The 16405-nt window shown below is 37.7% G+C and overlaps 1 protein-coding gene across 3 annotated transcripts in view; it reads right to left on the bottom strand.

Annotated features, from left to right (window-relative positions):
- Tgfb2 (transforming growth factor beta 2) overlaps positions 1 to 4145 on the bottom strand; it is an 84576-nt gene extending 80431 nt beyond the window's left edge. Inside the window, exon 1 of one of the 3 annotated variants that reach the window (XM_015483638.2) lies at positions 1965 to 4121. In XM_015483638.2, coding sequence (XP_015339124.1) covers positions 1965 to 2310 — 346 coding nt within the window. In that variant the 5' untranslated portion in view covers positions 2311 to 4121. Of the gene's footprint in view, positions 1 to 1964 lie in introns of all 3 variants that reach the window. The other 2 variants (XM_015483637.2, XM_048809350.1) reach the window with 2 other exon arrangements.
- Between the last annotated feature and the right edge of the window lie 12260 nt (positions 4146 to 16405).

Here is a 16405-nt window from a genome sequence, read left to right on the forward strand (position 1 = left end):
TGTTGATGACCATGATCCTGGATTGGACTGTCTCAGCTCATCTTCATCTCTCAGACTTAAGAATGCTTGAGAGAACTCAGAATGAATGCCTTCTTGGATAACTTGCTCTTTCCACATCCATAGAATGGTGAGATCAGACCTCTCAGTGTTGTAACACATGGCAGTTCATTTGAGCTTTTGCATGTACACACTGAAGGATGAGTTATCCAGGTCCCACATAACATTTGCTTGTCTCCCCAAATACCAGTAGAACCAGTGCATGTGCTAGAGAGAGCAAACTGACTCAACTCTTTGTTCAGTCTCAATAGTTTTGGACTAAGCACAATGAACTTTCTTTCCTAATATCTCCTTGGCTCCATCCCAGATAGTTTTGCTTCCCAAGGGGAATAACCAGGGTGGAGTGTATTTTGTCATTGATGTTGTGGACAGTGCCATAATTATGATAATAAAATTATCCTGCTTGCCAGGATTCCCTGTATCTCTTTCTGCCATTGAATAACAAGAGAAGACAACTGCAGCAAAAGAAAGGTGTCCAGAAAGACTGGGGTTAGACATATGGGCAGACATTCCAAGGCCATTAATACAAGACATGGCAAGTCACATCGCTGAGACTTGTCAAAATAAAAATAAATATTAAAAAAGAAAAGCACCACCCAGTAATTAGAATTTCGGTGATAAAATTACCAAGATGGCTGTATTATCTATTTAGGCAAGACCCGGAGACTTCCCAAAGGCAGCCAGCAAGTATATAGGGCATGGAAAGGGGAGGAGAGAAATGGGCAACCAATGAAAAGTTTATGACTTAGGATTTGGAATACTCAAATGCTGAAGTGTATTTCACTTTTTTCTTCTAGTTCTTCCTGGTATTTAACCCTTTCAGGTATCACTGGCTGCTGCTGCTGCTGCTGTTGCTCTTTCTTTAAAGAAATCTGAGATAATTCTATACTACTCTCCTCCCCAAAGAACTCCACAATAAATCATTTCACTCTCAGTGCTACTGTGTGCCAGCCAGTTTTGAGGACACTGCTTTCAGGGAAGCCTAATAATAATAATAAACATTATTATTATTTTAAAATTAGCTGTCTTTTCTTTGATTTAGGAATGCACCAAAGGCACTGCAGAAAACTTATGAAAGGGCAGGAGTACAGAGCTCAAGGTTTAAAATGATCAAGGATAGACCCGTAAGAAAAATGACCTGCTACCCAGCGATTTTAAGAAAGCACGTTTGGTGACTTCTGAAAAAACAAAGTGAAGTAAAACCTTCTTAAAAAACGTCAGAAACGAAGTTGTTCTTTCTAAGACTCCAGGTGAAGTCAAAAGGGGACGTGATTACAAGGGTTTGCCTAGGGGGAAAGTAAACACCTAGCGCTTGATACCTCAAGTACTGAAGGGTTTTTCGAGGAGTCTCCAAATCGGGTTTTGTTTTGGCGATGCTGACATTTTTAGGGGAGTGAGAGACAATAGAGGTGGCTCCAGGGAACCAGCTGATAGGTCGGCTCGGAAAGGGGGCGCCTTCCGGAGAGGCTAGTTTGGAGCCACTTTTTTTTAACCCTTCGTGCTCCAGTTTGGCGCGCCCCACGCCAATGGGGCAAAGAAAACAAGCTACTAAGATTCTCTGAATTTAACTCCTGCTCCGGGGAACGCCAACAGTTTGACAGAAGAAGGTTGCTTCCTAACTGGTGGCCGAGTTGAGGATGTCAGGGAAGAGCAAAGGAGAATAACTCCTTAAAAAGGACCGAGGCGTTGGGGGAAGGGAGAGGTGGAGAAAAAACACGGCAGACAGTGAACGTTTTAAAGCCTGAGGGTCTCCAGCACACGACTGGATGGGAGGTGAATGGGACGAAGGACAGAACCGGAAAAGAGCAACCCGGACCCAGAGAGGGAAGGGCGATTCCCAGAGCTGCTGCGGTTCTGAGAGCTCCGGGCCAGCGTTAAGCCTTGGGGAAGCGAAAAACAGTACTTACTTTCGGAGGGGAAGAAGGACGGCATGTCTATTTTGTAAACCTCCTTGGCGTAGTACTCCTCGTCGCTTCTCTCGCGCTCGCAGGCGGCCGCCCTTCGGCTCGCTTTCTCCTGGAGCAAGTCCCTAGTGCTGTTGTAGATGGAAATCACCTCCGGGGGGACCTCCTCGGGCTCAGGGTAGTCTTCAGGAGGGCTGGTGAGCTTCAGCTTGCTCAGGATCTGCCCGCGGATCGCCTCGATCCTCTTGCGCATGAACTGGTCCATATCGAGTGTGCTGCAGGTAGACAGGCTGAGCGCGACCGTGACCAGATGCAGGATCAGAAAAGCGCTCAGCAGACAGTAGTGCATTTTTTTTTTTGTAAAAAAAAAAAAAAAAAAAGGTGGAAAAAAGTGTTTTGTTCTGTTTTTAGGTTAAAAAAAGAAGAAGGAAAAAAAAAAAGAAATAGAAGCCAATAATTCTCAAAGCATAGATTGGGTAGAATTGTTTGTTTGTTTTTAATACGAAACTTTTGCAAACAATCGAGTCAATGCTGAGTAGAAAAATTGTATCTTGCCTGAATTCCTTTAAAAAAAGAAAATGCAAGTTGTTCCCAAAGTGGAAATATTAATATGGGATGGGCAATGGAACCCTGACTTTACGGAGTAAGAAAAAGTTTTCTTGGAGCGACGAGATGAGGGGGGGAAAAAAGAGTCGAGTGGCTATTAAGCAGAAATAAATTTAAGAGGAGGAAATGGAGTTCAGTGTGTCAGTCTCGGGTGCCGAGTGGCGGATCTGAACTCGGCTCCTCCAGCCAAAAGGGAAGAGATGAAAAGGTCCCGGGGCTGGCAGCTGGCGAACTGACGGGAGGGGCGTCGGGAGCGTTGTGAGCGGGCCGCCGATGCTGACCCGGGCTGTAATTAATATATTTAAAGAAGGAGAGATTCGGCCGTGCCTTCCACTGCGGCGCTGAGAGCAAGAGCAGCAGCAGCTCCGGAGCAGAGGAGCGCACGTGTGTGTGTGTGTGTGTGTGTGTGTGTGTGTCCGCGCGGGCGCGTGTGCGTGCACGCGCTGCGGGCGAGCCTGGAGCGCCGCGGGAGGCAGATGCGCTTCGCACCGCGCGTTGGGGACTCGCTCCGGTGCCGCAGGGCCAGCAGAGGCTGCCGAGGCCGCAAATTAGTGCTCCCGGAGCGGCGCGCTGTGGCCTACACCCGGGCCCTCGCGCGCCGACCCGCTCGGTTACTCCACGTTGCTGCTGCTGCTGCCGCGCCGCCGCCGCCGCCTGCAAACGCGTCCAGCCTCCAGCTCCCTCCTTCTGCTCCTCCTTCTCCTCTCGCTCCAAAGGCCAACCCGGCAACTGACGATCAACCGCCCCGGTCGCTTTCACCCGCTACGGACTGCAACAGCAGCCCCAGGGACGCGCTGGCTGCGGAGCTTTATTCCTAAGGGAGTTGCGTAGGGGTTCCCTGGGACTCCCACCCTTCCCCAACTGCTCCTGGCTTCTATCCCGCTTGGACTTTCTGTCTAAGGTTAGATAGGCACTTGCCGCCCTGAAATACACTTTCTTTCTTTTTCCTCCTTTCTTCAGCCGGCCAGCACCTCACTTTATCCCAGAATGGCTCCCTAGACCGTTATACTAATGTTCTCCATCCCTCTCTCATGCTTCTTTCATTTGAGCCCTTGCTCTGCTCCCTGGCTCGCTCTCTCGCCTCCAGTCCTCTCGCTCTCTGGTCGGGAGCTTCTGGAGCTCCGCTCGGGGCGAACCTTCTGCTGCCAGCAGATAACATCACGATCTTGCCGGGAGGAGAGATTTATAAGTTCTCTCCGAACCACGTGTTTGCCTTCAACAAAGTGACGTGCTAGGATTACAGTCAGAAGTCCTCTCGTTACTTAGACCACGAGCTCTCCCGAACTGTGAGGGGGGTGTGGAAATGAGGACGGTTGTTGGGAAGGGAGGGAGAAAGTGGAGCGTGCGCCTTGACAACAGTGATTTACGGTTATTTACTGTCTATAGGCATTTTGGCTGTGTCTATTGAAGGACGTCTATCAAGCATTCCGTTTTTACTTAGTGTGGTTCATTCGCAGCCTCCTAGATTGAATAGCTGGCTCTGGAATTAAGTTTTCTGTATTCTGTGCACGCGTGTACACATACACACACACACACACACACACACACACACACACGGAAGCAACAGTGCACTGAAGGCTAGGCTAGCCCTGAAAACATGCCTTCCAGTCTGATTCTTGACCTATCCTTAATTTTATGGATTCCATAACTGGCTGTTATTCTGAAGCCTTTTAAAAAATTATTAGATTGTTGTTTACAACCTAATCCTCCGTTTGATTGTGAGATGGTTGGAAAACAGAGATTCATCTTTTTTTTTTTTTTTTTTACCTAAAGGATGTTATGTTTGTTTCACTGTTTTGAAGGCATGGATATCATCTTCTTAATTTGCTGCCTAGACCATTTCTTGTATGGCTTTCTCTTCTTCCTAGACTAGACATTATCAACCAACTTCATTCTTTCCACGGTTTATATCCAGGAAACTGGAATTTTAAGCGTTTGATGTCTACTGTTTTACACTACTCATAACTTGACATTTTCTACTTCAACCTTGTCCAAATTAATGAATACAAGCATAATTCTTGCCACTGTTCAATTTTCCCTTTTTATTTTACCTTTAGTTGCTCAAAGTCAACATTTTAATTTTAGCATGACTCTGGCCATACTGACTAGACAGATGATTTAAACTGGAAACTCTGTTGAGTTTTCCCCCAAATTCAAGACCTCTAGATTACTCCCTAGTCCAGATATTCCCTAATTCAAACGTTTCAGAAAATTCCTTGTGATTTAAAGCTTTTGGGATTTAACTTTAGATGTGTATGGGGCCTATATCAGTAGAGGACTGAATAATAAAAATAACAGCTAACATACATCACACATGGTAATGTAGGATAATATTATCCACATTTTGTAGATGAAGAGACTGAGGTACAGAGAAGTTAAATATGTTGTTTGATATCACAGTAAGTCAGGCACGTGATGTACACCAGTAATCCCAGAGACTCAGGAGGTTGAGGCAGGAAAGATAGCAAGTTCAAGACCAGCCTTGGCAACATACCAAGGCCCTGTCTCAAAATGAATAATAAAAGGGTTGGGGATGTAGCTCAGTGGCAAATTGCTCCTGGATTCAATCCCCAGTACCAAACAAAAAACAAAACAAATTTAAAAACAAACAAAAATACACAGTAAGTGGTAGAGCTGGATTTTGCATCAGAATCCACTACATCCTTATGCATTATGTACTTTTAAGAAACCCCGATCCCAGAATACTTTCTTACAAACAAGAATTCTATGGTCAAAAAGTTGGGGAGATATAGGATACTCTCTTGCCCTTTTAGAGAATCATAATTCTCATTATTACATTAAAAAAACTCTGAAAATTGTGCAGAAAACTTAACTCCCTTGAAGATGGAGGTTCATAGTGAAGCCATTCCTTCACTTCAAGTGAAGTCATTCCTTTCAGTCTGAGAGCTGCAGTAATCAAGCTATACAGAAGACAAAAAGTGAAGATTCTTATGGCTGGAGCAATTATAGAACATACAGCAGGAACTACAAAAGAGCTGCTGAGTACGATGTCACTTTGGAATATGGTTGGCTTCCTGAGTTAGCTGTCAGCATATTCCGTCGAGGATGTGGGTTCAGCTTCCCGTCAAGTCAGTGAGCACTCACTGTATTTAGAGACTACCTTTGTGGTATTTACACAGATGCACCTGTGTTTTCATGGACTGTGATCAGAGTGTGGGTAGAGCAGCAAAAGCCCATCTATACTTCTGGAAAACAACATAAGCCATAAGTTCTTCTGACAACCACCCCCTTCCCAACATAAACATCCACACTTGGTTCATAATGCTTAGTTTGTTGAACACATATTGCTTACTTAATGCCCCTTAGACCTAAGACCTCTGACCTATTTATAAGAGGCTGCTTTAATTTCCCCAAAGTCCAGGAGGGTGAGACAGAAAGGGAGTGGTAAATTCTTCTGGTGAGGGGAATGGGCAGAGTGGCCCCCGTGTAGGAGAGGAAGAGACCCCCCTTTCTATCTCTTAGGTGAGCAGTTTATTCAGGGTGGAACAGGCATGACTGCAAGAGCTTTCTCCCTGGTTATCATAAAGGAATCCTTCATCTATTAAATAACTCAAGGCCTTTTCATTTCTGTATTCAAAAAGCAAATCATTCACTAAATTTTCTATGATTCTGTGTGCTAGGGACTCTAAAAGAGTAAACTATATATACTGTCTTGATTACCTCAAGGAGGCAGAGGAGCACAGTGTTCAAAAGGGCAGGCTCCAGAGATAAAATTTCTTGGGTTCAAATTTCTGTCCCTTTTTGGCTTTGTAATTTTGACCAATTACTTGGATACTGTTAGCTCCTTCACTATTAGCAATGTGAGTATTTACAGAGTATGCACCACATAACATTACTGTGAGGATTAAATTACACAAGGTAGAAAGTACTTATGAAAATACCTGGGACTTAGTATGTGCTCATTAAAGGTTACTTACAATTACCTTATCCTATTCCTTCTTCAATTGTCAGGGAATTTGCATCTGGCCTCCACTCTTTAGCAAACATAAATAGAATGAAAAGGCCAGGAAATAACTCAATAAGAATTTGCTTCATGGTTGTTCCTCCTAGTAGTTTCTTTGGGCACATGATCATTATTTAATTATCATATATATCATATGTACATTAAAGTATTTTGTACCTAGTTACTGTAAAAGGACAAGAAAACACACTTGGCAAATAGAAGGCTCAATGACTACCAAAGTGTGGTTAAGCATTCAACATTAAGTTCTCTTATTAGTTAATGCCCTAAAATGGGTTTTTTTGTTTGTTTGTTTCCAGAACAGAGGACAGGGTGCAGCTATTCAGCCAGTAGCTCTTCTCTGTTCATTAATGGGTCTACTCATTTCAGTCATGTGCAATTCCTACAAGAGATTGAACAAAACTCACCCCTGTCCTGCAGTTTCACCCCTATGGGCCATGCAAGAGCATCTGATCTAGTAAGTCCTAATTCTCATCAAAGGGTAGCTTCATTTCTAAGTTTTAAAAGCTTTCCTCAAAAGTTTCTGGCATTAAAACCAGGAGGTGCAGAGGACAAATATAGGAAACTACTATAATGAATCATATTTAAAAAAATTTTTTTAGTTGTAGATGGACATAATACCTTTTTTCTTAAATTTATATATGTGGTACTGAGGATTGAGCTTGGTGCCCCACACATGCAAGGCAAGCGCTCTACCACTGAGCCATAACCCCAGCCCCATAATGAATCACATTTTTCATCAAATAGTAACACTTGATAAATGCAAAATAATCATTTAATATGAAAAATACACTGAACGTTTTTACAGTCTTACTTGTAATTTTATCTGATTCCAAAATCCCAAATCAATGTTTGGAATCCATTTTTTTTCATGCCTGCAAACATTTTTTTACAAACAAGTTTATGGAATAATAACTATTATCTACAGAATAATAAATTATTCTTCTGGGTCATTTTTACCTTAGAATAACGAAATTGAAAGGTTAGTGATTTCCCCATGAAAAGTAATCCAGTACATTTCTATTTTTTAATCTATGGGTTAATCTAAGTGAGAGGTGATAAAGAAATAGGAGGCAACAATAGCCAGAGGGCTAAATGGAAAGAGAAGGGCTTAAAGAGATCAGAGGTGGTAAAAAGATAAATGATACATTCAAGAGACAGGGAGAGGGAAAAGCAGAGCATGCCAGTAGGCTGCAAGACTTTAAAGAGATAAATGCATCACACTTCAATGATCCACTGTGGAAACATCATCTCACCCTCTAGGATTAAGATTAACTGATTGATTACTACTTGTGGCTTTTCAGTCACTCATATCTCTGCATTTTCAGTTGTCTGTGAGAATTCCAGAGGAAAGTTTTACATTAGGAGGTGAATAGTCAGCAGTCTGGCCTATGTCATCTCCAGGATATTCTGAAATTAATGCAGCCTTTAATTTCTGCCCCTAGTAAAATCCATCCACTAAAACAGCATTTAGTGACTGAGAAAAACAATCAAACATATGGGGACAATAGGGAGATAGCATAAGAATATAGACATATGCTTAATAAATGCTAATGCTGACAAAGGAAGCCAGCAACAGAATTTCTTTCAGATTAGGGCAGTGTTTGACACATGCCCTTTCATAATCTCTACTTCTGCCTCACTAACCCACCACCTCACAGTTCATGGATCACTTAAAAAGCAAGAACCCAGAACTAGGTTGTGGAGGGCCGGGTCGGGGAGAGAAGTATTTCAAAAAAGTAAAAATAAAAATAAAAGGAAGGAAATGAGAAGGTATATGAAAGAGAAAAAAAGATGCATTTTCATAATTGAGTATGACTAATATAAAATAGAAATGTTTTTTAAAGATGTATGATCGTTAGATGAATTTTTTTGTCATCATCTCAGTGGGCTTCATAGATTATGCACAATTCCAAAATGTGTCAATTTCCACTAGCAAATCCATGTATCAATCAACTTTGCCTTTCTGCTTCTTTGGTCTGAAATTAAAAATGAAAACAAAGCAAAAAATACCAGATGACAGAAAAGAAAACCTTAATAAAATTTTTATAATAGAAGGAAAAACTAGTAAATAAGTATTTCTAAACAGCAAAAGTTTGTTAATAATTTAAAAGCACAGCTAAATGGAAAGTTTTGTAAAATTTGACACTCTTAATCACACATGCTGATAATTATTTCAAGTCTTATAAAAGAAAGTTTGAAACAAAGTCCGTATAACTAGAGCAATAATACAAACACAAGAACTTGTGGGCATGATACATTAAGACAACAGGGTTTGTAAAACAAGACTGTCCCAGGTAATCACTATAATATGAAGCCACTTTAAAATCTGAACCTGTAAGAATAAACCAGTTAGACTCTCACCCTTTTTAATACAATGGTGATACCGTATTTTATATACTTCCAAGTCTTTTTGCTTTGCCCCTGCAGCAAATTCTAAAACTCTACTACAGCTACACTTTGAAATTGCTTACTTGTACAAATTTAACACTGATATATAACTTGCACCACCACAAAAATGAAGTGTCCAACAGGTGCTTGGTCAAGATACTTTCAGACCCATAAAAGCCAATCTGCCATGCAGAAAGGAAGAAGAGGATAAATAAAATGATGATTCCAGATTAACAGCTGTTTCACGTATTCTGTGTGGATCCTGAGAAATGAATTTTTAAATTTTGGAAAGCAAATAAGAGACTATGGAATCTCACAAGTAGAAGGTGTTTTGCCCCTTTTTATTTTAGTTCCAATACAAAACACAAGAAGTAGTATGTGCTGAGGGATAACATAATACTAACTTTTTACATGATGATTTTTTCCATTAATAAACAGTAACGGCCTTCACAAAATCAGAGATGCCTGGAAAGTCAATCTTGTAATTGAAAAGGTTGTTTCCTATTAACATGAAAATTTGGGGAGATCAAGATTCCTAACATTTGTGGTTTCTCTTTAGATTATTTCAGTTATATCTTTATATGTTCTTTTGGGTATAAAAGCATCTTTATAGTTTCTAGCAAATGGCATATGATATTTACACAAACTAAAGGAATAAATTAAAAAATGGGAGTGTCACTGTGACCCCAAATGACTCCAGCATCATAGAAAAATGATTTGGGTTTAATATTTATTTCTTTAAGGTATTTGTTTTATAATTTTAAGTCAATTAAGATCATTAAAGAAGAGACTGTCCTAACATCAATCTGGTTATCTGACCAGTTGTAACAATTGATTAACACCACAATTATACCAATTGTTTAAAAACTGGCCACTAGTTTATAGTGGGGGGAAAAAAATTTTTCAGTTGTTTCAGTGACAGTCTAGACCATGCCACCTAGAGGAGAATAGTGGTATGTCTTTTAATTTTACATGTCAAGAAAACCAACATGCTTATTTACTTAGTATTTTCATCACAGCTTATTAAACAATCACCTACTACTTGTCTGCTATAAAATCCTTTAAAAAATTGTCACATATATAACACTTCCACCTCAAGAATATATTCTATTGATTTACTGTTAGTGCACATAAAAATTATAAGTTTACATAAATATCGTAAAACAGGTATTTTTAGAAAACATTGTAGATCCAAAGCAATAGGTCATCCTTAATTACAAAGTTTTGGTTATTTATTATCTCCCAAGAAAATAACCTTCTAAGCTAAAATCTAGTTCTCATGTATAAAGCATAATGTGAATATTTAAATTCATAATAGCAAAAAAAAAAAAAATCAGTCGCTTGCATCTTAAGTCATTTAATTCCACTAACAAACACAGGGCACGGACAATATATTGTCATCTTAGTACTACAAAGAACAATATCAATACACAGTAAATTCCCAATAGACAAAAGATTGGACAGCACTCCAGTCATACCAGTAGGTCCATTTCTGCCATATCCAGATAATTAAGATACAAATTTTTCATGGCAACATTTAAAAAATAGAGTAGGCCCCTAAAACTGTGGACAGTACCCAACCCTGTATAGTATGTTTATTCCTGTCCATATACACTTATGATAAAGTTTCATTGTTATAAATCAGGCAGAGATTAATGATAATAATACAGAATAACAATATACTGGAATGTTATATGAATGTGATTGCTCTCAAAATGCTTTGAGAGTATAAATATTTTATGCAGATCTTAGCAACTCAGTATTTTTTTTTTCTCTTATTAACTTGAGAACATTCACCTTTTTATTTAAAGAAAGCACTTTACAGCTTCTTTTTGGCAATATCCCAATTGTCAACATCTCTTCTCCTGCACATTGGAGTTTTGAATGTAAGTACTGCAATACCACAACAGTCAAATCTGATAACCAAGATGGCTACTAGTGGATGGGTAGTGTATACAGTGTGGACATAGGGATGATTCATATCTCAGGCAGAACTGTCCAACAACTTATCATGTTACAGAATGGCATAAAATTAAAACATATGAACTTTATATTTCTGGAATTTTCCATATATTTTCAGATCATGAGTACCCATGGGTAACTGAAATTGCAGAAGGTAAAACCATAGATAAAGATGCACTAAAGTAAAACAAGAAAATGGGTTTCCATTAAAAAAAAAAAGAAGAAGACAAACAGGTGAAAATGAGAGTGAAATTTTTTATGTTCATTGTTCACTGCAGCATAATTAGTAAAATTTAAAAAATAATCCAGGATTCTAGCCAACAAGACTCTTAATATTCATCTAATGCATATACCTCTCCCTGAACCCTAAAAGTGTTTAAACATTATTTAGAGTTTGGGTTTTAGAACAGAGTAAGTAGGCAAAAAAACATGTTTTACAATCTCATAAATGTCAGGATTATTTTACTCAATGTGAGACTTTTCAGACTATTAAAACTACATTCTTCTTTTTTGTGGTACTGAAAATTGAACTAGTGCCTCACCCATGCCAGGCAAAACCTTCAACAACTGGGATACATCCCTGGGCCTTTTTATTTTGAATCTGCCTAATTATCTGCAATCCTCCCACCTCAGACTCCAGTGTAGCTGGAATTACAAGGATGCACCAACAAGCCTGGCTTAAAATCATGTTCTTAAAAAAAAATACTATATATTCTATATTCATTAAATATATTTGGAGCACTTAAAATTTTTACTTAAGACTATTCATAATGTTTACATTTAACTAGCATATGAGTGACATGTTTTCATGTCTTCACAGTGACATTTAAATGGTAGCAGAAAAGTTGAAGTTGCATAGTTTACATAAATGTCTTCATATTACTTGGAGGATGTTTAAAATTTCTGATGATTAAGAAAAACTCTACAATATTGTTCACATAGCATTGTATATAACTGGAATCTTAAGAATTCTTGAGAGGGATTCCAGGAACATTCCTAGACCTCAGTAAGTATCCAGTATATGTCAGACCTTATATTTTTATGGGGGGGGGGGGATTTATTTATTTATAATTATGTACCGGACAAAGAATGTCAAATCTAGAAGCATAGCATCTAAATCTCCAAATGAAAAATAGAGAACACTTCTTGAAGACTTATCACACATCAGGTACTGTGCTACACAGGCACTGTGCATACATTCATGATACCTGATTTACATGCCAGTTTCAGAATTTAAGAGATTTGTGATAGAACACATAGCTAATAAGAGTCCAAACTGACTTCTGAACTTAGTTTATTCCAAAATTATGCCCTCATGTAACAATAAATACTGGCATTTCCTAAAATGTAAATATAATTTCATTTATTGTTAAGAAGTATATCTCAGCATCTAGAGACAACCAAGATATGGCAGTCATTACTCATGCAATCAAGTTATTCCTCACATTGGTGCCATTTGCAAAGGATAAAATCACACTGAACTTTGTGAATGATGGGCTTTTATATTTATAATACACTTAAGAGAATCCAGTGTTATTGTACAAAGACAAATATTATTGTGTCAGAAAGAGCCCTGATGTTATGCTTGGTACTGCTCAGTATTTCAGACTAACTGCTGTGTCTGGCTGCCTCCTTGATGTTTTCAGAACTGATGTCTACTCATTGTTTATGTCCTTTCCAAGGGAGGGGAAACATTTTTACCTAAGACTGAAGTCTGGTTCTGCAGGAGCAAAGAGGCAACTGTCTAGTAGCCTGAGGGTGAATCAACAGCTGCAAGGCCACCCACGCACATGCACACAGCTCTCAGCTGTCTCTCCATTCTGGGCCCCAGTTGGTCCTGACCCCATACAAATGTGGTGTTCTTGCTTTGATGTTTATGAACCAAGTGCATTAAAATGCAGGATAATGATTCAGGGGTTAGAGAAACTGTTATTTATACAAATATGGTTAACACCTCATCATCTGAAACTGGCTGTGCTAATAACACTCATTGTGTTCTTTGTTTTCTATCCCCCCCCCACCCCACAAATCTGCAACCTACAATTGCTCTGGCAATATGTGGACAGTATACTAGAATACAATGGGAGACTTAAGAGGGTCCTACAATTAAAAGCAGTTTCTCAGAAAACCTGCTAAATAAGTGAGCACCCAGATATGAGTACAAATCATGGGAATTCAAAACTAGAATGGTGTCTGGCATCTGTTGCTCCAGCAGTGCTCAATACATCCTTTCCAATACATCATAAATATAACTCTTGGAGTATAGTAATAAGATCTTAAGTTTGGTGTGTTAATTATAAAAACTTCAAACAGTAATGTTAAAAATCAGATGCTAATCCCAGTGACTTGGGAGGCTTGAGGCAGGAGGATTGCAAGTTCAAAGCCAGCTTCAACAACTTATAGAGCCCCTAAGCAACTGCTGAAACCCTGTCTCAAAATAAAATGGGCTGGGGATGTGGATCACTGGTTAAGTGCCCAAGGGTTCAATCCCTGGTACTGGGGGGGGGATCAGATGCTATTTGTTACCAAGAATAGCCTACTTATAAGGACAAACAGTTATCCAGGATACCATTTAATTATAAAGCAATTTGTCTCTTATAAAATAGTCAAAAAAGAAATGAAAAATTCAACCAATGAAATCATATCAGTATTTACCAATATTTATTTGGATAAATATATCCATAAAATTTTACAGAAAAAGTTCAAGATAAATTTATGATTCCAAAATCTACTGTGCTTTTATTAGACTAAAATATATACTGTGACTATTCTCTTTATAGCTGTAATAGATCTATTAGACACATGTAGCTTTTAAAATTTAAAGTAATTAAGTAAAATTAAAGATTTAGTTCTGCCATATAACTAAATGAAATGGCCACCTGAGCTAGTGATTACCTATTAGTATGGACAAAATATTTCCATCAGCACAGAAGAGTCCTGTTGGACAGCAATGACCTAGCGACTCAAATTATAAGGAATTATGCTGACTTTTCTAGTATATATCCTTGCTTATCTTATTTAGTTGAAAGTAAAAGAACATTAACAGAAATCTATATATTCCTGCTCCAGAAAGGGGAAGGGGTCAAGTGATATTGGACATAATTTTCCTTAAAAAAGTAGGATAAGATAAAAGGTTCACCACTGATCTAGATAAAAAGTCCTAAATTCCAACTTACTAAAATATGTTTAGTAGACTGGATGAAAAATAGTGAAGTGGCTCTCTAACTTAGAAAACACTCTTTAAAAAATTTATAATTATAAGTAGTTAAAATATATCTTCCATCTACATAGTTCTGATTAGATTCATTAGAACTTAGCATTTTGTTAAAACACCAGTCACAATTCTAAATATCTTATTATTCACCTCAAATATCATTCTTCTCCTTAATCTATATAGAGGTCCCCTTGACTGATATATTAAAATAAAATTTCAGAAAAATCTCACCAGGTAAAAAAATTTACCAGGCCTACCTCCGCTGCAGTAGTCAGTAAGATTCATCTACCCTACTGGCTACAATTCAGATTCCTGTTTTCTTGGGGAATGAATAAGAGAGCTTTTTGTAGGCACAAACTAAGTTCTCTCTCCTATTTCCAAAATTTTTCTCTACTGCCAATTCACCTCAAATAGTCTTCGTGCTCAAGTCTTGACAGCCTCTATATCTATCACACATAAAGTCATACCAATCCTAATACATGAATTTGAGAAAGGAACAGTTTTAGCGCAGTTCTCACAATGGGTATTCAGTCAATGCTATGTCGAAGACCTTTCAAATTCTATTAAGACCCTTAAGGCAAGAAATAACAGGAACTAAAATTAATTCTCATCTAAGTTAAAAATGCACAATTTGCTGTTTATATACATATTAAAAGAAAAAATTATCCAAAGGATGCAAAAGTACCAGCTTATTTATTTGATCTACAATCTTTTCTACAGAAGTATGCATGGTTCTTGAAGAATCCATTTTAAGCACCTTCTTAGATTTTATAATTCCTTTAACTCTTGGGTAACAAAATTCATGCTTTCAGTTTGTCCATGTTTCTGTTCACAGTTCAACTTTATACCTTCTCTGCATTTACATTTCAATAGAACATCTTTAGTCATCTATAAACCATAATCCAATGGCTTTATAATAAAGTTCTGTAGTACTCATGCAGCCTGAAGTCGAGCAGAGATACAGGATTAGTTTAGACGGTGGCCACTGAATAAAAAGTATATTTATATTTGCATAACACATTGATTAAAAAGCCTTAAGAGGTTTCCCAAACTTATACACCTCTTTCTTCACCCATGTTTTAAAAGACAAAATATTTTAAAGAACTCGGACTTGCCCTCAAGCCTTCCAGAACCTTTTAATGAGTCATATTAGACTCCTAGTACTGAAGGTAAGCTTCTGAACTATTCCATCTAAGAGTTTTAAAGGAATATTTTGGAATCAGTGAAATAATTATTGAGCCATGAAGAATTCTAGGTACCCTGAAAATAAAGTAAATACTACAATTTCATGTTCTGAACTTTTACCCTAAAGTGCTAACCTACAATGATTCTAAGTTATTTTCAGTCCTAAACAAGTACCACTTTTGATTTTCAAATTTCAATGCTTAGAAACCATAACCAGTGTAAATATTAACCCCAATCATCTAAATATTCAGACCAGGTAATAATACCTTTAAATTATTGGCTTCTATTTTGCATAGCTCTTTCTAAAAAGAGAAAAGTAATTTCTTTACTATATTACTCTAGTTACCCAAAATAAAATCCTAATATTGTTATGTTTAGATAAATGAAGGAGAGGTAGAATGGGATTACAGTTCTTTCTCTTTCCCTTCTTTACAGAATTCAAAGATAATGTAGAAAGATTAACAGACACAGAATTCTTCATCTAACTGACACCAGAAGAATTTAAAGGTTGTAATACAAAGTAATATGAGTATAGGTGACAGAGCTAGACTATTTAAAACACCCATCTATAGTTCACACTTGGTTTCTAAACATGCCCATCTTTAGATTCATATTTATACAGTGATTTTTGCTTAAATATTTATAGCCAATATGCAGAAATATTAACATACAGAAGACATTTCATCTATATAATTTTTTTTTCATAGCCTTCTAACAAGAAACTTCCCCCCTTACCCAAGCACCTCAATTTTATTTTCAAATTGAAATGAAGAAAATCTGAAAATACTCTTATTACTTCCAATTTGAAAGCCTTGTTCAATTTTTCTAAATTAAACAAAGGATTATAAGCATGTATGTTTTAAAGCAATTAGTAAAGAAAAAGCTATTTACCATTTTTATCATTTGAATGTGCTATTCAGAAAAATTTTTGAAAAAAATTTAGTATGACCTAAAAACAAGTTTAATAAAAGACAATATAGTATAATCTCTAGTTCTGGGAACAGAAGTTTACAAGTGTTGCACTATTTTTTTTTCAAAATTAACTGTAGAGTATATTGAAATATTTATTCTGTGTTAAAGTTATATTGGTATATTAAGCATTCC

The sequence above is a fragment of the Marmota marmota genome, unplaced genomic scaffold, assembly GCF_001458135.2.
Source record: "Marmota marmota marmota unplaced genomic scaffold, marMar, whole genome shotgun sequence".
In the NCBI taxonomy this organism is placed as follows: domain Eukaryota; kingdom Metazoa; phylum Chordata; class Mammalia; order Rodentia; family Sciuridae; genus Marmota; species Marmota marmota.